Below are 21,232 nucleotides of genomic sequence, written 5' to 3' on the forward strand. Positions count from 1 at the left end.
TTCTTCCCCCTTCCAAAAGATATAAAAAGAACATCCTTTCTCTTCTTTAAGGTCTCTGAGAAAAGTGTAATGAATAACTGCCTAAGCAACATAAAGCATCTCTTATACAGACAATGTCTGCAGAAATTTTGAATTTTAAAATGTCAGTAATAATGTTAAATCGCTGCTCATTTAATAGAAATTTTTATGTTTGGGAGGAGGACTTCATAGAATAAATTCCTGCCTTCAGAGAACTGAAGAAATTAAATTTCACTGCATCTGCCATGAAAGAAATGTGGCTCCAAAAGCAGTTTCACATCCTTTGGAAACAGTACTACTGTTCTTCCAGTCCGTCAGGATTTAGTCTTCCTAGGTGTTTTGTCTTTTCATCAGTATCTCTGTACTACCTGGATACCCCCAAAAGAAGAACATGTCTTTTGTGCCATCTTTGGCAGGGTGTATTTCCCTACTTTATTTCAATTCGTACCTTCTATGGAAAATAGGAATCTGTTCTGTTGCTTGTATATTGATACTTAATCATAAAGAGACTTCTCCCCTCCTCCCTTGCTCGCTCTGTTGGCAATTATGCTCTTTATTACAACTGTTGCAATGCAATGTTGCTTTGTTTCCTGGAGTAATGAGTCATACCTGGAGTTCAGTAGGATATCCGTTACAGTGCAGGCTGTTTCAGGCCATTGCTTTTCACATCATGAGGTTCTGCCAAACTTTCAAACCAAGGCTGGACAGTAAAGGTCTGTTGTTCGTTCCTGGAAAGTGGCTCACTTCTGAGTCATTTGGCTTGTGTTTAGAAGGGAAAAGGTGGAAAGAGGTTGCAATATCCTGCAGTGCTTTCTGGAATAGTGAGATTTGGGAGGCAGCTGCTGCAGCAGCAAAACTATCCTTGCTGTATTGGGATGTTATTGACGCTCTGTTCTTTCCAGTAGCTGGAGGAATCTGGCTGGTCCTGCAAGAACAGCAGAAAGCAGTTTGAATTCCGGTGTTCTGAGGTAAAACTTGAGCAGAGGTCAATTTTAGCTTCCGTTGTGTATAGCTTCTGCTGACATGATGAGAACTCTACGGACTGAATTCTGAAGTATTTTCAGATGATCTTACTGAGATAGGTGTGAAAATAAGCATTTCCAATGTGGCTTGAAAAAAGTCTGTCCGGCCTGTTTATGGAGAGGGGAACATTCAGTGAGAGCAAACCTTCTTGTGGCAAGGTGATCATTGTATTAGCATCTGATGCCTCTGGGAAACTGGCAAGTTGTTAGTTAATCTGTTGCCTGGTGTGAACATATGCCCAATGCAAACAGCTCTGTAACCTCCAGTGGGATTACGCGCCAGATCAGTAGATCTTCACTGGAAAACTCAAGAGCAGTGCATGCAGAGGGCAGGAGCTTAAGCTGATCCAGTCAGAACTGTTCCCTAATGAAGAAAAAGAGAGAGACTTCAAATCAGGCATGGCTTTCTATGTACAGATCTGGCCCTGGTGTGACCTTTCTCTGCCAGAGACAGTCATGCTTTCAGGATAATGTCAGGTTAAATGCATCGGGTATTTATCAGTATCCTTCATGTGAGCCTGAGTCTTCCCAAGTTTCTTTCTTCTCCCACCGATAACTTCATGTTTTTAGTGGCAGTGGCTAGTGTACAGAAACAGGCTTGTTCTTGAGTTCAGGTACTTTTTTTCTTTTTTAAGCATGATGGTCTTCTACTTATTCCAGGCTTGTTGATAGAAACCAGTACGCTACACCAAGTCCTCCAAATACCTAACCTAAGTTGCTAGAGCTCTTAAGTATAAAAAGTTCAAATATGCATTTTAAAATCTGTGCTTCTCTTTGACTATCCTAGCTGAAGAAAGGTTAGCCTTTTCCCCAACTACTATAATGTTCCCTTGCTTTGTAGGTCACTGTACTTCTACACTGAAAGAACAAGATGTAAACAGAGGACTCTATTGTTTGATTGTTTTAATTAAACTTTCAGACTGTTTTGGTGAATAAATGTTTGGGGTTTTTTTCTGTGTGCTTGAAAACTGGATGCCAGAAAGATCTGTAATTTCCAGATGGAACTGTTAAAATGCTAAGACCCCTGCCACTGGAGTTATCTAGCAGATTTAAGTGGTGCAAAAATATTAAGCATCACAGCAGTAGTCACTGTAGGTTGGTTGTGGTTTATGTTATGTAGCTGGTGGCAAGTTGCGTTCTTGATGTGTGTGAGCAGGAAGCCAGATCTAGGTCACTAAGATTGAAGCTATTTAAATGCTGACATTTGGGAAGAGTGGAGCAACTATCCAGAGGAGATTCTGAGTTTACTTATATGGAGAGAGAAAATTTTAAATATCTTTTCTATAAACAGCCCTGTTCTGTACAGTTCTGCTCTAGCACAGTGTTTAAATATTTGATTACATGTATTAAGTAAATGAACTTAATATACTGCTGTGTTTACTTCAGATGGCTGTGTATCTGATGAAAGTTACGTGCATTCACAAATGACTTTAAAAAATCATTGTGCTTTCATTCAACTGACAGCTATTGATTGCAGTAGTGCTTTAGGAATAGTACAAGGCTCTATCCACCAGTCTGATCTACATCAATATCTACTGTTGAAAGGAGATGGGTGTAACTACAAGTGCTTTGCTGACTCTCAACGACAGCATTCTGTTTCTATCCTGCTCTTAGGTTTGTCAAGTACAAAGGATGTTGATAGTCTTTTACTCTGGTTTAAAATTCATTTTCTGTGCTACCTGTTAGAAGCTGGCACTGAGTATCAGTGCCATTTCCAGCATGTTGTCTTCATAGCAGATCTGGCACACCAAAGTAGCACTTCAGTTATAGACAAAGCAGCTGAGGAGCCATTAGGACTATTATTTTAAATGCTCCATCAGTCCTGACATTGTTAGCTGAAGAGGAGATGTAGTTATGACTGATATGTGTGGATCTGTACACTTCAGAATCTGACATACTAATGAGTCAAAACAGCCTTATTTTACCATTTTTGGTCACTATCTCTTTCTTAAAAAAGCATGCAGGAGTTACTTTTTGTTATCAGAATGATAAGGAAACTCGTACATCTGTGTTATCACAGATGCTGTGAAGTCCTTGCATATAAGAAATTGAAAATACTCTCTTGTGGAACTGTAGGGTTGAAAAAATAAGGAGATTTGTCTGATTTACTGCACTGCCTCTTGCAGGCTAGAACTAAGTTGAGCTAGTATGAGGATTTTGGCCGAAGCCATGAACTCTATGTGCTAGTGCCACTTGTATCTTTTATTAAATAGCCCTAATAGTCTGCAGGAAAATTACTGCATCTGCCTGAGCAGGAGCCTCCCTTTTGGCATATTGGGTGTAGGTAAGCAAGATGTTTCTACTTCAGTGCAGTAACTTGATGTTTTTAGCCTGACCAACAGTCTTCAGCTCACTGCCTTTTGCCACACAAGAAAGCAAAAATTTTTTCTCAGGTGCTTAATTTCATTTTTCCTTACACTGTTGCGGGAGGCCTCCTATGCTTTGTTTTTGCTCCAAATAAATGTTACAAAGGAGAGTGGGAGGGGTGAAACAGTATATCAATTTGCTTTATTACTGCCTAGTGACACAGGCATACTTTGTTTGGGAAAATAGTTCTTTTGTTGTCAGAAATTTTTATTTTAAGAATGCAACAATATTCTTTCACCACTTATTAGTGAACGCTTCAGTTTGAGATGATAGAAATATCCAGTGGCTTCTGTATACTGTAGGAAGATCTGCAGTTTTGTTGCATCCCCTTGAGCAGAGACCCTTGATTCTCTCCTACTGGATTCTGTAAGCAAGTAGTACTGCCTTCAGAATTCACTTTTGTTTTCTGCGTAGATGTTTTCTTGATGGCATATCCCAATTCTTTTCAAATTCACCTCAGGATTATAGCACATCAGTGAGTAATGCTTTTGATTTATTTAAGATTATGAAAAGGTTTGCAATGGCTGCTGGAAAGGTTACCATGAGGCTATCTTTGTATCCAGTGGAGCTCGAGGTCTACTCTGTATGCTCTATATGTGCATTTTTGCTGAATTTGCTCACCAGCTAGAAAGAAGAATGTCAAATTCAGTCATGTATCACAGAATCTTGTACTACCAGATGTCTCTGTTTTTGTATTTTACTGGTCAGGTTCTCTGGTTTACAAAAGACTCCAGTCTCCTGAGGCCTTATTCTGTTACATCTGCTAATTTGAGAGAATAAGAGTTACCGGGATGTCTTCCACTCTGCAACAAAAATTAGCTCTTTCAAACCTTCAGTTGTTTTTCTTCTACTGACTAATAAAGAACATAATTCTATAGAAATGTACTTTTCTGTATCAGCAGTAATAGTTCAAATAATTAGTAAATCGGAATCTCAAGATACTAAAGTGTGAACTGAGAACAGCCTCTACAAATCTGCACTGCATTTTTCAATGTACTTTTTGTTGCCCTTGCTATTTGACCTTTTAAAGGTCCAAAGCCAGTGCACTAACACAGTTTTGGACTCCCTAGTAATTCCTGTGACTATTTTAGTACTTAGGGCTGTCATTGATGGAGATTATGTTAATTCTTGAATAGTCAACACTGCACTGAGCTATCAGTGTATAATACTGCTTATGTTATAGTATCAACTTCACTGCCTGCTATTGAAAGGAACAATTTTTTTTATTCTACTTTCAGTAGAATTACTTCATATGTACTTCCAGTATATTATGTAAAAGATAAATTTCAGACAAATTTATAGGAAGCTGTGAAAAGTATGTATCTATATGCGCACACATACATATTCTCCTTCCACCACTCCTGAGTCTTTCCTAGGGAAAATTTTCTGCTTTAGGATCAAAAATTAATGGTTTTTTTCATTGTGGTTTCTGACCACAAGACGTGTAAAGGCCTTCTATTATGAGATTATCTTTTCTGTGCAGACTGATACTGTAATTCTGTGAGTAAACGAAAAATGTTGATCATGGGCTCCCGTTTTCACATAATCTTATATGAAGCAGCTATTGGTGTAGGTTTGGCACTTAAAATGAATATAAATTATACAATTTGGTGGAATTCTGGCTTCTGTTCACAGTGACACAAACTTCTGGGATAGCAGTGGATGGCTTCACAGTACTGGAAGACAGACAGGCATGTAACATTAGTGACTTAGAAGAAATACTATGTTTGTCTTTGATCCAGGGGAATTCAGGAGAGCATCAGACATATATTTTTTCTAAAGCACCATACTTTTTTTAGTGCAGCATTTTAGAAAGACAGTTGAAATAAGGACTGTGTTCTACTTTAGGCAGGTTGAAAGCACATTCGTTTCTTTTTAAATAATGTACCCTTTCGAATACCCTTTTCTAGATTTTCCTGTATTGGACTGTGTTAATGTGGTTTTAGTTTGTAACTAGAAATCATCCTGACCTGTCTTGTCTGTATTTACATCATTGGTGATGGTGTAGATATCAACAGATTTAGTATATTTATAATACACAAAGTTTAGTTGTTTGGTTGTTTTTTGTTTTTTTTTTTAAGTCAAAAAGGGTGTTGTCCTCTTATAGACATTTCACGGGATTTTTTAAAGTCTGGAGCAATTATTCTATCAGTGTTACTGACTGATGAATTGATAATGTGAGGAGGACTGCTCTATGTCTTTGCATCATTTATTAAAAAATTATCTCTCCTTTTCTCTGATTCATTTTTTTCTGGTCAAGCAGAGTCAGTAGAACAGGTTGCCTGTAATTATGCCTACAATTATACTAGTCAGGTCTCTAGTATCTCTATAGCCTCTCTAGGCCACCTGTTTAATGTTTGACAGTAAAAAATAAAAAATCTTCTTCTGTGTAGATGAAATTTAATGTATGTTGATTTATGCTTTCTGCCTCTTGCCTTGTCACAACGCTTTGCCAAGAAGAGTTTTGCTCTGTCTTCACTCTGTGCCTTCATGTATTTATGTACCTGAATATCCTTTCTAAGAGATCCTTTCTTATCTTTGCAGGCTGAACAGCCTCAGTTCTCACAACCTTTTCTTATTGGAGACATGCTCCAGTCCCATCATCATCTTTTGGCCCTATGCTGGATACTCTGCAGTATGTCTGCTCTTCTTCACCAGATGGCCCACAGCTGGACATAGCTCTCCAGCTATGACCTCACTAGCACTCAGTAGAGAGAAGATGTCACTACCTTGTGACTACTGGCAGTACTTTAGATAATGCAACTAAGAATGTACAGCCACTGCTTATCCTCATCTGGCAAGCTACTCATCCTACTGTGAAAGGCTAACAGGCTGTCCAAGCAGTTTTCCTTTTGTAAATCCATGCTGGGTAATCACAATCATTGTTCACATGTATGGAAATGGCTTCAAAGATTAGTTGCTCTGACACCTTTCCTAGAACTGAGGTGGGATTGATTGGTCTACCACATCTTCCTTCTTGAAGACTGGAGTTGCCATTTGCTTTCTTACAGTTTCCTTCTTCAGCGTCTCAAGGTTACCACAACCACTCAATCGACAGTAGAGACTGGTCTTACCAGCACTTGTAGTTTATTGTATCACCTCCCATAGATTTCTACATGTCCGGTTTTTTAAATGTTTATGCTCTGATTCTGATTGTTCTCCACCAGGATAGTGCCTTGGTCCATCTGTTCCTTCTATTCTTAGAGGTCTGAGATTCCTGGGTCTGGGGTCTTACCAGTAATGACTGAGGAGACGGAGGAATTTAATGTCTCTATTCTTCTTTGTCTTGTTTATCTAGGGCACCTGCCACATCTAGCTGTGACCCACGTTTATGCTAGCTTTCCCATTGCTGCTGATTTACTTTCTTCTTGACTTCACAAGAGTAAAATCCAAGTTACCTTTGGCATTTCTAACTTCATTCTGTCTCTATATTCTTCCTGGGTCACCTGAGCCTGCTTCCATCCGTTGTACACTTCACAAGTGGCTTGACTTGCTCATATAAAATTCACCTTAATGGTTAAATGTAATGACACTCCTGAAGACTTGTATTGAAGACATGCATTTTCTAGACAAAACACATATTCAAGAAGGAATTAAATTTGTTGCCAGAGCTTGAAAACCTTCTTTTATGTTGCTTTTATGTAGGGTCTTCTGAAATGCCCCCAACAGTAGACAGAGCGACTGTGGTTTTGTAATCTCCCAGAAACAGATAAACCAGAATCACAGTGCACTGTTGCTTTCTATGAAGCTTGACATGCTTATTTTTTAACAAAGTCCAGGTTAACTTAAAGGAATACATACTGTTTGAGTCAGTTTCCCTGGCAGTCAATAATGGGTCCTGATTTTCATCAGTGTTCCATCTGAACATGAGGAAGAACTTCACTGGAAGGGTTGCAAAGCACTGGAATAAGTTACCCAAAGAACCTTCTTCTCTGCAGATATTCAAAACTCATTGGATGCTTTCCTGTGTGACCTACTTCAGGGAACCTGCCTCAGCAGAGGGTTGAACTTGGTGATCCAGAAGTCCCTTCCAGCTCCTATGTTTCTGTCGATTTTGTTCCATAATACAACGTAAACTAAGATTTATCACTGCTTCTGTCGCATCTTCTTACTGTAGTACCAGTTCATTTATTGCTGATATTCTGCATTCTCTGAAGAATTTTTTATCAGCACATTTAATTACACTATGGAATTCATTTTGGTTGGGCTTTGTATCTGAATTATCTCCTCTTGAAGACTTAACCACATACACAAATTTCAGTGATCTTGAGAATTTACATTTGATTGCTTGTAAATGTACCTTGCACAGGCTGACAGGTACTGTGTTTCCTGTAATCTGGTTCTACTCAAGCTGGGGTGTGTTGGAGGCATAAGATTTCCGTACTATGATTGTTAGCTAGAGCAAGCTTCTGCTTCCAGACAGTTAACCAAACTCAGAGGTGGAATTTAGAAGTCTTGTAGCAGCTTGCAATCTGTGTAATTAAGTAGAAATTAAGGAGTATGTGGAAGCTGAATGCTCTAAAATTAACAGTAATGATAAGGCATTGTGGGTAGTGACACTGATGCAATTTTCTTTCTTGACAACAGAGTTCCAGAAGCAGGAAGGCATGAAGACCCATCAGAAAAACATGCAGCTTTATGACACACCCTATGAACCAGAAGGTAGTGGTATGGAATCCGATTCTGAAAGTGTGGTGAGTCAACGTTTACGAGAAAGCAAATTGCCACAGGATGATGACAGGCCCGCAGATGAGTATGATCAGCCGTGGGAGTGGAATAAAGTCACAATCCCAGCTCTGGCAGGTAGGATTCTTAGATTCTGGCCAGAAAATTCTCTCTTACAGTATTTGTTTTTCCCTTTGGGAGAATTATAATATTTTTGTTCTTTTGGGGTCCGAGGGAGGGTAGAAATTTCTGAAAAGAAAATATGGTTAGTCCAAAATCTTCAGAAATGTGCAACATTGCACTTTTCTGTTCAGTGCTTCAGCTGTTGTGAACTATCTCAGCACTTAGTTAATGTTAGTAAACATCTCATTTCTCCCACCTCTCAATCTTCCCCCTATTTTAATGAATGTCATGCAGATAGTGTTTATTGTTAGGTGGATCTATGATGAGAGAGTGGCTTTGCAAGATCCTTAAATTGTGGGCCAATTCTTATAGGGGTGGGACAAAAAGCCATGTAATGTGCCTGCAATAACATGCTTCTCCTCACCAGTGTTTTTTGATAGCTGTCATTTTCAATCTAATCATTCATCATCTCTGTGGATTTGTAGAACTTGTTTTCAGATTAATCCTTCTGAATTGCAGAACTTCTCAGTCATTGAGATCTTGCAGAAAATGTCTTGCTCTCTCTGCAAATGTCTGTGCTTGTTGTTGGTTATGTTCTCCTTTCTTCCTTCTGTTGCTTTCCAGAAATAGCTGAAGGGGCTTCATTCACTGGTGTGATTCTAAAGGCCAAAAGCTTTTTCACTGGTAGAATCTCTGTGCTTGAAGTAAGAAGAAAGAGCAGTAGGTGTCATCTGCCTTAGGTTTAGCCTTCAACACATTGTACTGTGGCATTCCCGTTACATAGTTTGAAATGCTATAGCCTAGATCGGTATAGTACAAGGTGAGTGGAAATACTTCCAGGCTGTTGGACTACCAAAGGGTAGTGCTTAGTGACTGATGTTCTTCCTGGACTCTGCATAAATGTGATTTTACAGAGGATCAATTCTGGAACCCTCCCTGTTTGATGTCTTTATCAGGAATCTAGTCGAGGGGAGGAAATGCACATCAAGTTTGGAATGACATCAAATGAGAAGGAGACAGAGCTGTCATTCAGAGGGAATAGAACAGGCTGGAGAAATGGACTGACAATAAGCTTGTGAAATCCAATCAGAACAAACTTAAAAATACACATCTGGAGCAGACTAACCCCCTTCAGTGATACAAAGTAAGGACTGGCTGGCTTCCCAGTTTACAGCTTTACTGGAAATGGGCTGGGAATCCTGGGAAAAGTGAGCAAAACATGGCTAGCAGTGCTCCCCTAGTCGTGATGAGGAAAGCAGCATCTTCACTTGTGTGAACAGGAATTTAGCCAGTAGCCCTTCAGTTGATATTTCTTGGACAATATATGGAATGTTAAAATAATAGAATCGTAACATTACTGAGGTTGTAAAAGATCTTAAAGATCACCAAGTCCAACCTCAACCTAACCATACTACCTAACAACTCTCTGCTAAATCATGTCCCTGAGCACCGCATCCAAATGGTTTTTAAACACATCCAGGGATGGTGACACCTGGCCCCATTGAAACTCATGCAGTTTACCTTGGCCCATTGATCTATCCAGATCCCTCTGTAGTACCTTTCTCTTCTCCAGCATTCCCTCCCAACTTGGTGTCGTCTGAAAACTTACTGAAGGTGCACTCAATCCCCTCATCAAGATCATTAATAAAGATGTTAAATAGAAGTGGCCCCATTACCAAGCCCTGTGGGACACCACTTGTGACCGGCTGCCAACTGGATTAAAATCCATTGACCACAACTCTTTGGGCCAGTGTTTCACCCAGCAGAGCATGTGCCCATCCAAACCGTGAGCAGTCAGCTATGCTGTGTCTACTATTCTGATGCCACAGAGATGTTGATAAGAGTTGATTTCAGCAAAGAGACACCATAATGTCAGGAAAGAGCAGCACATTACCAGTGAGGAGATGCTGAGAACTGGTCTTAGCCTGCAGAAGAGAAAACTTTGGTGAGCTCAAATAAGTAGTTTTTCAATGTATCTGCGGAAGTCATCAAGAAGAGAAAGAAGCTCTTCACAGATGAGCTGGTGTGTGATGAGAAGATTAGAGAAGACAGGCGTAAGTTCAATAAGACATGGTTCTGACTTGATATGCAGAAGAATTTTTCTCCTCTTTGAGGACAGCCAAGCATTGGAGCTGATTGCCTAAGGAGATTTTGTGGTCTTCATCTTAAGATGTTTTTATCCTGTGTGAATGGATGGCTGTATAAAGTTCTGAATTACCTGATCTGATCACATAGTAGACCCTGCCAAGTTGGACTATGCAGCTCCCGAGGCCTTTTTCTACTTGAATTATTCCCTGATATTACAGACCTGTGTACCATATTACTACACTGCATAAATGGGGAGTTACTTGTCTCCACAGCTCTACAGGGCTCATGTTATATACAGCCTGCTGTGACAGTACCCTGCTTGGGTGTTTCTGACCTGACTGCCTGATAAGTAGGTGCAGATGAATGGCACAAATGCATTTCTTTTGTAGCACAGTATAATAAAGCAGTGAAGACGTGCTGTGTGAGTGATTCTACCACTCTGCTTCATTTATTTGCATGTCTCTATGTTGCAGTTGGTGTTATATTTTTCCAAACCAAGCTGATGTCTGTAGAATCTATCCTGAAAAAAGGAGTTGGGAGCAAAAGACCCAGGTGAATCTGAAGCAGTTGCTTAAAAATAAGCCCCTTGCTGGAGTCCCACAGAAAAGAGAAGAAGGATAAAGAAATCTGATTTCTACTTTCTAGCAGCATGGTGTGCTTTGGCATGCCATACATACATAATCTTGTGGGATTCCATACTCAGTCACTTAACCTTAAGTATATGATAATAGTTGTTCAGAACTTGGATGTAAGCCACCATCCAGTTCTGCTGCATGCTGTGCAGTACAGTCTCTCTCCCTACACTGCATGAATTCTAACTCAAAATCTTAACCTGTTTATATGGCTTCAAATAGAATGTACAGCTCTGCTCCTGAGCCCTGCTGCGTTGGCAGCAGGCTTCAGTTCAGGCTTGCCTGAGCTGACTCATCCCCTTAGTTAGGCCAATTAAAATGTTTACAAGAATTGTGCTGGGAGACTTGTCTGTGAGATCCTGGCTACAATTTGAGATATCTGTTGTGCATCAGGATAGGTTGGTCAGTTTGACCGTATTCTAAGGAGATACATATGACTGGGTTTCCAGTACCACAACAGCTGTTTTGCAGATTTTGAAAGTCAGTCTAGCATATGTGTGTAAGTCCTTTCTTTGTTTTGGGCTATTGCACCCTTTTTCTGGCCTATGTATCACTGCCCAACTTACTTAGAGCCTTTTTGTTTCCTTATGATGGCAGCAAAGCTGTCCATAGCTACAGGAAATGTACAACATCAGTCTCCTGATTGATGAACCTTACTACACTGCAGCATGGTCTTAGTAACAATATTGCAGAGGTAGAATATCTGCTGCTTGGAAGGATCTACAGGCTGCCTGCAGGGGCTGTGCAGTGCCACGGGCAGTGGATTTGCAGTAGGTCTTCAACTGCTCTGCACAGTTTCCCAGAGAATTTTCTTGATTCCAGAGAGGATTTCCTGTCTTCTCCCCTCTGTTGCCATGCCTGCATCTTGCACATTTTTCTTTCTTGTGGTCTCATCTTTATTTTTTTTTTCTTTCTTTCTCCACTGACTTTCTTCTATGCCTACTCTCTCTTATTCATCTCTCCCTTACTTAACTCTTGTCCTATGATGGACTTGGACCTATGGTCTTGGGATTTCTTGGCTCCCACTTTTCAGACACTAGGTCTCTCGCCTTCTCCTGATAGCTGCATGTGTATTTCTGCCCCACAGAAGGAGACTGGTGTGCTTTTTTTTATCCCTGCCTTTGTAGATCTCTGGGCTAGCATGAGTGCCATGAGAAAGTCTGCAGGGACAACAGATTGCTGTTGAAGAGCTCCTGCAAAGAAACTGAGCAGTTACAGTTACTTTTGGCTGGACATTATCTGAGACACATCCAAGTTTTTGCCCTTGTGTCTATTTGTTTGGCTGGAGGTGTAGTCAGCCATTCTTACCACTTGGGACTAGAACTACTTTTGAGCAAAGAATGTTTTATTTGAATAAAGCTCTAGGACTGTAAAATGATATTGGAGAGAAACACATGCTTGTGTATGTGACACTTAAATACTTAAATGTAGAATTCTTTGAAGCTGTTTAACTGCAGCTTCTTTCTGCAGCATGTTTTAGTATAGTTTTAGCCTTGTGAGCTGAGCTTTTCCTTATGTAGTATTTTTGATAATTTTCCAATGAGTAAGAATAATATCAGTCAGTGATCTTCCAGCACAAGGGTAGTGATTGTGTGTACCCAGAGGTCATTTTTCTTTCAATGTATGTAGAATAGCTGAGACAGAAAGTTCATTGTTTAGCAATACTGAGATACAAGCTAAATATTTACTGTACAACTCTGTGGAGCCAGGGCACATCTGTCTGCAGTGAGATCACACCTCATAGATTTCTCAATTAGTAATACAGCAGACACAGAAGGGAGATTACTGGCTTCAAAAGTTACTGTCCCAAGAGTCATGCATGCACATGGAAATCTTAGGCCTTCCTCTTCGTGTATTGTGCATATCGTATGAAAATGTTGAGTTTTAATTAAATCCAGAGAATAAATGTATTAGTTTCTATTGCATTTCTTATTTTGCACTACTTGGCATTGGTGAAGTCACCGAGTTCTGTGACCGCTTTTTTTGATCTTTAATGAGTGAATTCTGAAATAGTCTTTTTTGAGTGTTGATTTTTAAAAAGACCTTAGCATTGTCAATTCTTTCTTCATCATGTAATTCTTAATTTGTATATACGTGAATGTAAATTAACAAGGCACAATCTATAGATAGTATTACATTTTCTGATTTGCCTGTGTGTAAATATTCTTCTAAAGCATTATATAGTAAACTTTGATGAAAGCATACTAAATTAAAACATTGCTGTACAAAATTAGCAGATTAAGAAGAAATGTAATTAAAAAGTGTTATGATATGGTTGGATTCCTTATGGGCTCACATCAACATGCAGAGTTCTGTTTTACAGTGCTAGGAAAATAAGCTTTTAGATGAATAAGATTTCTGAAATGGGGTGCGTCATTCATTATAGCTCACTATGTCTTAGGCACCTGGTTATTTGTTACAAAGCAACGTATCAGGACTGTCTGCATGCTGCTGCATAACCCGTTCTTTCTGTACTTACTCTAATTCCTTGAATTTATAAATATTTAAAATAAGAGAAGAAGAGATCCAACTCCTAAGTTTGAAACAATGAAATGTTTGCACTGGAGAAGTACTGACACTATGATGAGGTGTGTGAATTACTTTTCTGCATACCGTGGTTCTGTAATATAGCTAGCTAAACAGGCTGGATGGGTTTTACTCAATTCTGAACTCAGATGGATTTCTCTGAATATCACAACATTGGTCTAATGGTATTAGAAATTCTTGCAAGGAGCAAGTCTGACTTCACAGACCCACAACTACCCAGAGCGGTGGAGGTTGTGAACCTGCAGGCAGCTCCTGCTAAAACCTTCCTTTGTTCTCATCTGCAGAGAACAGCATGCATTTGTGATGTGAAGTGCAGACACAATGAGCTTTACGCAGCAAACATTTTTGATTTGTTAGGTGATGGATTTAGGAGAGAAGCCAAAATGGCAAGAAACACTAGAATTACCATGAAGTCAACTACACATGAAAGCCTTTTTAGGAAGACGTTTGTACATCTGGCATGACTTCAAGATTCGTTGCTGAAGCATGGAGAGAAGCTGTCTGTCTCCAGCCTGGAGTCTGAGATGTGCCAAACTGAAGGTGTGTGGAGGTTGTGATGGCTGAGCAGCACCGGTTGGGTGCTGCAGCTGTTATGTGCAGTGCTGAAAGATGTGGCTGTATGGAATGGAGTGCAGCATTTTGGCTGTCTGCAGCTTGAGTACTTTCAGAAAAAGTTTTGGTTTTGTTTCACTGGAGGCAATACAGAGAAGAAAATAGGAAGGAAATAATGGCTTGAGCTGAAATGTGTTTTTAAAGGCTTTTATTAGATGCGGGGCCTATCTTGTTAGGCCTCCTGTTGAGCTATGCAAAGTAGTTTGCCCAGAAGAGCTAGGCATGGCAAAATCACAGGAACAAAGTAACTTTGTGGAAAGTCAGTCTGCCTGAAAAAGGCGATAGCAACACCAGAGAGGTGGTTTGGTGCCTTCAAGCTGACACGAGTTCCTCCTTGGGTGTGAGAGAAAGCACACCTTTCTGTGGTGCTGTGGGGAGATCAGACCTCTGAGAAAAGGAAATGCACACAAGGTCTGTAGAGCCTGTCTCAGGATCGCTTAGTAAAGTAAGTCGCCCTCTGATGTGTAGCAGGCCATCTGGTAGTAGTTTTCACCACTTAGCACTGATCACAGAGCCCTTGATGGAGTATCTTCAAATTCCAAGCTTAGCTACATGTGCTGGATGCAACTGCTAGTGCCAGGGACGCTGGTCAACATGGAGCGGGGCAGCTCTGCCACACCAACACCAGAAGGATGAGTCACCAGCTAAAGGCAGGAGAAGAGAACGCATGAGGATGGTGAGGAAAGGCTGGGATGCAGTCAGTTCCATAGCTGACATCCACATAAACACAAATACCAGCGCAGTAACTAACTCTAACTTTTCACTCCTATCTGTATGGAGTTTAACATCTGAATTGCTGCTATATATGCTGCAACTTACATGGAGAGTGGATTTACAATGCCCTAAAAATTCATCTGATAAGAACATCATATGGGTTGGTGCCTAATTGAGTTATCACACTTGCCAGTTTTGTCTGCCAGGATATCCCTTTAGACTGCTTCTTCCCACCAATTTAGTTCACAAAAAAGAAATAGGGCACGAGTCCAGAGTCTGTCTGAGCTTTTCAGACAAAAACATTCGAAACATTTGAAATTTAACTTTGTCTGTGCTATTTTTGCCTAACAAGTCCTATTTTTAACCATCATAATGTTTTAAAGATTTTGCTGCTACTGTTAGGAACTGAATTTCATGTTCCTTTTATGAACTGATTTCTGGCGTCTGGAAGATGTTGCTCAATCATTAGCTGATAATATTAAGATCACCTACATTCACAGAGTTCCCAAATCACTGTATCCACATGTTTCTTGAAGTTGAAACAACAGTGCTGTTCGTGTGTCACTTGCAAGTACACACATGCAGTATTTCTCCTTGTTATGCTAGTCAGCTTTCATTATCCATCAGTAAAGTTAAATGTGAGTGTACATTTCAAAATGTGACCATATTTCTGCCCTGTATAGTTTGGAATGTGAATTAGTACATCTGTCCGATTTTGATAATATTTAGTGCCTAATTTCTCAAAAAAGAGGGGCAATTTGAAAGTATGCCCAAGGCATGTGGAAAGCATATAAAAATAACCAAAGCAAAACCCTCCACAAGATTTTTCCATGTCCAACACATTTCTATTCTGTATGAATTATATTACTGAAGATTACAGCTTTTTCCTATTGTCCAATTGCTTTAAAGCAGTAAGTACTACCAGACGCATGCCTAGCTGTCTGTGTGTCACAAGCTGAGATCTAAATGCATGTGGTCTACAACATGCTGTGGTAGCAATTCTCTATAACTGTCCTTGCAATATTTTCATTTTCTCTAATGCTGCTGTTAAAATTCACACAAAAGCTGCTCTGTGTGCATTGTCATATTTGCCTGCAGATACAGTGAGGTTTGTTCAACCTGTTCTCCACTAGATGATTTTTAGAAACAAGAATCCATCTACAGCTGGTTATTCTACACTGAAGAAACAAATCCCAGAAGGCAGTGTGTGTCTAGAAGGAGTAGATAGCTCCTTTTGCTGCTTCTGTCCTTCAATTTTTTGAATTTATAGATATGTAAAATCTCTAAGTGTGTGTATTTTTTTATTAGGAACGAGGCTGCAGGCCTCATTCATATGTGCTTTGATAAATAACCATATTGCTTTTCCTGACGTAATACAGTTTGTGAGAGAAACATAACAAATGCAATTTTTCCTTTTCTTCATTTCATATCCTAGTATTTGAATATGCAAACTTTGTGGCAGAGTTGTAAAAGAAAACATTTTAAACTGTTTGCTCCTTGCTAGCATTTCTGATGCATGTAGATGGGTGTCAACTGTCTGAAAGTGCAGCAGATCAGTGTGTGGATGATTTCATGTAAGCTGAGGCAAGCTGAGTTTGTGATATTCTCACTTGCCCATTGTTCTGTAGCAGCTGACTGAAAGCCTGTGTTCATTACTGCAAGTAGTATTTCCCCAGCATCATCTACTGAGGAAGACAACACCAGGTGTTAACATAAGCACTGACAATTTTAACAGGATTTAGGACTGTGTGGATTTTTAGGACTGTAATTTGCATTGCTGGAAACATTTCTGGATGATAAATATAACTTTGAAGGCAAACCATTTTAATGTTAATGGATCTGTGCTTATTCTCCTTGGGAAGCGTGAAACTTCTCTAAATACTACAGCCGTGTTGCTTCTTGTTAAACTTGCCTACAGAAGTAACTTTTTAATATCTTGCAGCCCAATTTAATGGAAGTGAGAAACGGCAAGCATCTCCTTCTTCTTCAAATGACCAGCGCAGGCAATTAAGAGCACCTGGAAGAGGCTTTAAACCCATCAAACATGGCAGTCCAGAATTCTGTGGGATACTAGGAGAAAGAATAGATCCAACTGTTCCACTGGAAAAGCAGATGTAAGTAACACCAGTAATTGCTCTCCAGCAATTTGTTTCTTGCTTACAGGAGCAGCAGATATCCTATATCCCACTCCATCTCCACTTCTTCTGCATCCCCTCTGTTAGTTGCACTCAGAACTGTTGTTATTAATTCTCTAAAATGTAAATTAACTTCTATGAAAAACGATATAAAGTTAAATAGGAATCTTTCAGGAACAATCAATTTCATCTTGTAAGTCATGTGCAGTATTCTACTTAAAACCATGCTTACTGTGTTGCATTAAGAAAAGCAAGTAATTTTAATGTACATTTAAATTGTGCTTTAAAGCTGTGTAAATTCTTCTGTTTTTATTACTGCATATTGTGTTTCTAGTACCTCAGGAAATGCCTTGCATTTGGCTATAATGCTACTGTAGGGAGAATTTTGATGAGAAAGTAAAAAAGCTTAAATAAAAGAGACTCTTACTGCTCTGTGGTGTCAGATCTGAGGGTGGTATGTAGAAGCAGCCTTGTCAGCTCCAAATTCAAGTTCTGGGAGAATTCCAGGAAGTTAATCAATCTGTTGTCTGCAAGGATGGCCTCTGTCCTGCATCATTACTGTTCCTCAGATTATTCAGACAGACTGGTGGGTGTGAAGGAGTGACCCACAAGTGCAGCATAATGAAAAGGGCCCAAAATTCCTGATAAATAAAGAAATAAAGGTCTTGTGTATTGTGGAATGATTTACACAGATTATGCTGATAGTTGTGAGCAGTGAGTTTTCCTACAGGTTCAAAGGGTAAAGTTAGAGATGTGTGTTTTTAATCCCTTAAGGAGTCCCACTCTAGACAGTGTTCTCTTAGACACAGAGTTTCTTTTCAAGTGAAGGAGAGGACATGCCTGAATGTAGTGGTATTGGTAAGATGAGCACTGAGTCCTTTTTGCACTTCCAGTTCCTCGGATGGAGAGAATCTCCTCTGTCAGTTGAGTCTGAGCACTGGTGATTCCAGCAGTTCCTTTTCCTTTGATATACTGTTTTTGCATGTTGCATTACATTACATTAGCATTTGGAGCCTTCAGCTTGAAACAGTGAATATTATAATCCATGTGGTATCATTTTCCACCCAGTCAGCCTCAGCCTTTGAGGCACCTGCCTATCAACAAAGGATAGACTTACCTAGAACAGAAGAAATAGCAATCACTATTGTGAAATCACTTGCTTACAATACAGAAAAATTACTGATGACTGCAAATTTTTGCTGTAAAACTTGGTTCTTGAAATTGAATTGTTTCAGTCCACAGTAACCTGTAAAATACACTTAAAACATTGTGGAAAGGCGAACATCAGTCAGTTAACTTTAGACTCGTAAATAGGTTATTGTAGCAGATTTATACAATGTAACTGCAATTTAGAACTGTAGTCTGCAGAGTTACTTTTATTTCCTTTAATCATTTAAGAGTTAATCACACACGCAAGATTATTTTTGCTTCTTTGTTTTGCAGGAACAAAACTGAAATGAATGGCCAGTTAATAATAATTGGTCAAAAAATGGAAGAGTTTGGATTTATTGTACTTTAGATTATTTGTAATAATTCAAAGTACTCAATTCTTATTGTTGTCAGTCTACTTAACAGCACTATTCCATCCTTTCTCTTTATGAATGGATTTTTTTTTATTGTAGAGAGGAGCACAAGATCTAGAGGAATGAAAATATGCAAATTAACAAGTGAATTTTTAGTATGTAATTTGGGAGTTTCCTAAACAGGCAGAAAGTCCAAGATGTAATAATGTATAAAGAAATTACTTCTAGTCGCTTCTGACTAAGGAATCCATAACCATAAACTGAGTTAACTCATAGACACAGGGGAATTGAATGAATTTGTTCCACTTCCTCAGTGTAACAGTGAAAAAGGAAAGTGTGCGTTCCGTGCATTCTATTGAAAGTGAATCCCTCCCTGCTGCGCACACACGGTCTGACTTCCTGTTTTGCCCTAACCAGTTCAGAAACAGAATAGTATTGTGCATTCTGTGAGCTGTAGTAACTGATCACACCTACCGCATGACTGCTGCGGCTGTCTTCTCTGCAGTGGAGCTGTGGCCATATAGTGGCTGTTAGATGATCATCAACAAAATAAGGCAAATCAGGAAGAACTTATATAAACCACGGTCAGGATGCTTTCACTTCGTCCTAGGAAGTGTGTGACTGTGTTTGAATTTTGCTTCCAGGTTTGTACTATATGCAGTTGTTTTCCAGGATACCTTAGGAGATATACATGACTTTAGGCTCCCATGTCCTGTGCTTTTGCATTGGTGTGTTTTACAAGTTATTTTACAGTTTTGTTATCACGTCATTCATTTCTGGATCTTTGAACTTTCTATACAAATATCTATATGTTGACATCTAAAAAATAGACAAGCCCAGAGGAAACAGCCACAATACAGTTGAAACTGCAGTTTAGGCAGGAGCTTTAAACTTATTATAGCACTATGCTTATCTTTAGCTAGCTGGAACAGGAGCAAGCCAAATGTCCCTTTTACATGGGCATATGATTCACAAGCAATTACACTTCTCAGCACTGCTGTTGACTCTCAGCTGTAGCCAGAACAGCTTCCAGGCATCATTTCTCTCCCATCAGCAGTTGTCTTCAGATTTTGCTGTAGTTTTTTTTCTAAGTGTTCGGATCACTAGGTTTTGTTGTTGTTGTCTTCCCCTAGAACCACCAACTCTGTGCTTGCTCTCAATGAACCTCCCTGCAAACTGGGAAACATGCAGCCCAAAGAATGTATTAAATATTTCCCTCTAAATATCAGATTTCAGTATCTCCCTGATTTGGGCTAGGTCACATTTTATTTTGCTGCATTTGGTCTTTTAGGAAGAAAAAAAAAGAAATGCTTATTTATATTTATATATATATAATAATAGAAGTGGCTTTTATGCTCTCTCAAATGCATTTTGTGATTGACAATATTAGTATTCTTCCTTACATTCAGAAGACAATTTAGTCTTGAATCTGCTTTTTGAGAAGTTTTCTTCAGCAGTAAATAACTGATGAGGTGCCTGAAAACAGAAATATCTTTGTTTCTGTGGTATTTGTGATGTGATTGAGCTGTCTAGGGTATCCCTTGCTAGTCTGTCATGAGTATGCTGCAGAATAACCTTACTTGTAGCTTTCTTTAGCATAGACTTTAGCTGTAGCATGACACAAAATGAATTTTTCTTTTGTAACACCAATTTTCATTTATCACATTCGCAAGATTTGGCAGCAGAATTGACATTGACTCAGTGATTTCTGATAAAAGAACTTCTGTTTATTCACTTACATTTAATTGGAGCATCTCTCAGAGTAAGTTAAACAGGGAAATAAATGTAGAACAAACAAAAGGAAACTTTTGCACAAGGCCAGTCTTTGTTCCTGGTAATGAGAGAGAGAGAATATTCCTGATGCATGCATTATCTTGCTTGGGAAGACAGGGAAGTGTTGTACTGCAGTGCTTCAGAGTGCACCTTGCAGTTGCAGGAAGGGGGAGATCTCTCAGAGAAGCAATCAACCCTGTGGAGGGCAAGGCTCGTTATCTCGCTGGAGAACATTTTGGGAAGGGACAAAGCACTTTTGACTGGATTGTAAAATTTTACTTGCTGATACAGAGCTGCAAGTATGGAGGAGATAGTTTGCAGTGCAGTTTAGTAAAGGACCCTCCTCTCCCCATTCACTTTATTTCTACATAGAAGATGCACCTATTCCACTTATTCTAGAGATTGGTAAGTGTGCCAGTTCTATCACATGCTGTCCTGATCTGATTTTTTTTCCTTCAGCTGAGACTACAAACCTCTGCAAGTGATAATGTTAATTTCAGGTAAAGCAAACAACATGTTTTTTATCTGCAGTGTATTAGATCATAAATATATCCATATGATATTGACTGCTATCCACACCTTAAAGAAATAAAGTAGTAAAGTAGTATGAGTTGAGAGACATGTCTTTATTAATCTCTGATTTTTCCTAGATGGTATCATGGAGCAATCAGTCGGACAGATGCAGAAAACCTTTTACGTTTATGTAAAGAGTGTAGCTACCTTGTAAGAAACAGTCAAACAAGCAAGCACGACTATTCTCTTTCATTGAAGTAAGTACTTGTCAGTAAAACATAGAAAATGTCATTTAAAAGCCATAACTTCTCTGGTGCAAGAAAGTAAAATTATTCAGTCTGTTGCTGCACTAATTCAGCTCTAAAGGGCACCCAGAGGGTTTGAGACTGTCAGCCTACATGATGTATAGTGACAGTTGCTGAATTAAGACCTTGTAATTTCGGTATGTTAAGAGGTTTTTAGTCTTCTTTTGATGCCCATTTAACTAAATAAACTTGGAT

General features: G+C 39.3%; 1 protein-coding gene across 1 annotated transcript; it reads left to right on the forward strand.

Annotated features, from left to right (window-relative positions):
* The first annotated feature begins 7,969 nt into the window (after positions 1-7,969).
* Positions 7,970-21,220, forward strand: LOC116217545 (SH2 domain-containing adapter protein B-like). The gene is made up of 3 exons (XM_031557345.1): positions 7,970-8,210; positions 16,731-16,902; positions 20,870-21,220. Exons 1-3 carry the CDS (start codon positions 7,970-7,972, stop codon positions 20,991-20,993), a joined length of 537 nt encoding a protein of 178 aa, XP_031413205.1. The 3' UTR covers positions 20,994-21,220.
* Positions 21,221-21,232: the final 12 nt, after the last annotated feature.

The sequence above is a fragment of the Meleagris gallopavo genome, chromosome Z (genome assembly GCF_000146605.3).
Source record: "Meleagris gallopavo isolate NT-WF06-2002-E0010 breed Aviagen turkey brand Nicholas breeding stock chromosome Z, Turkey_5.1, whole genome shotgun sequence".
Lineage (NCBI taxonomy): Eukaryota > Metazoa > Chordata > Aves > Galliformes > Phasianidae > Meleagris > Meleagris gallopavo.

What these genes read in the sequence shown, in the direction of transcription:
- LOC116217545 (XM_031557345.1), top strand. Translation starts at nt 7,970, where the DNA reads ATGCAATTTTCTTTCTTGACAACAGAGTTCCAGAAGCAGGAAGGCATG. An exon ending in CACAATCCCAGCTCTGGCAG is followed by an intron (nt 8,211 to 16,730) that starts GTAGGATTCTTA and finishes AATATCTTGCAG; the next exon opens with CCCAATTTAATGGAAGTGAG. An exon ending in GTTCCACTGGAAAAGCAGAT is followed by an intron (nt 16,903 to 20,869) that starts GTAAGTAACACC and finishes GATTTTTCCTAG; the next exon opens with ATGGTATCATGGAGCAATCA.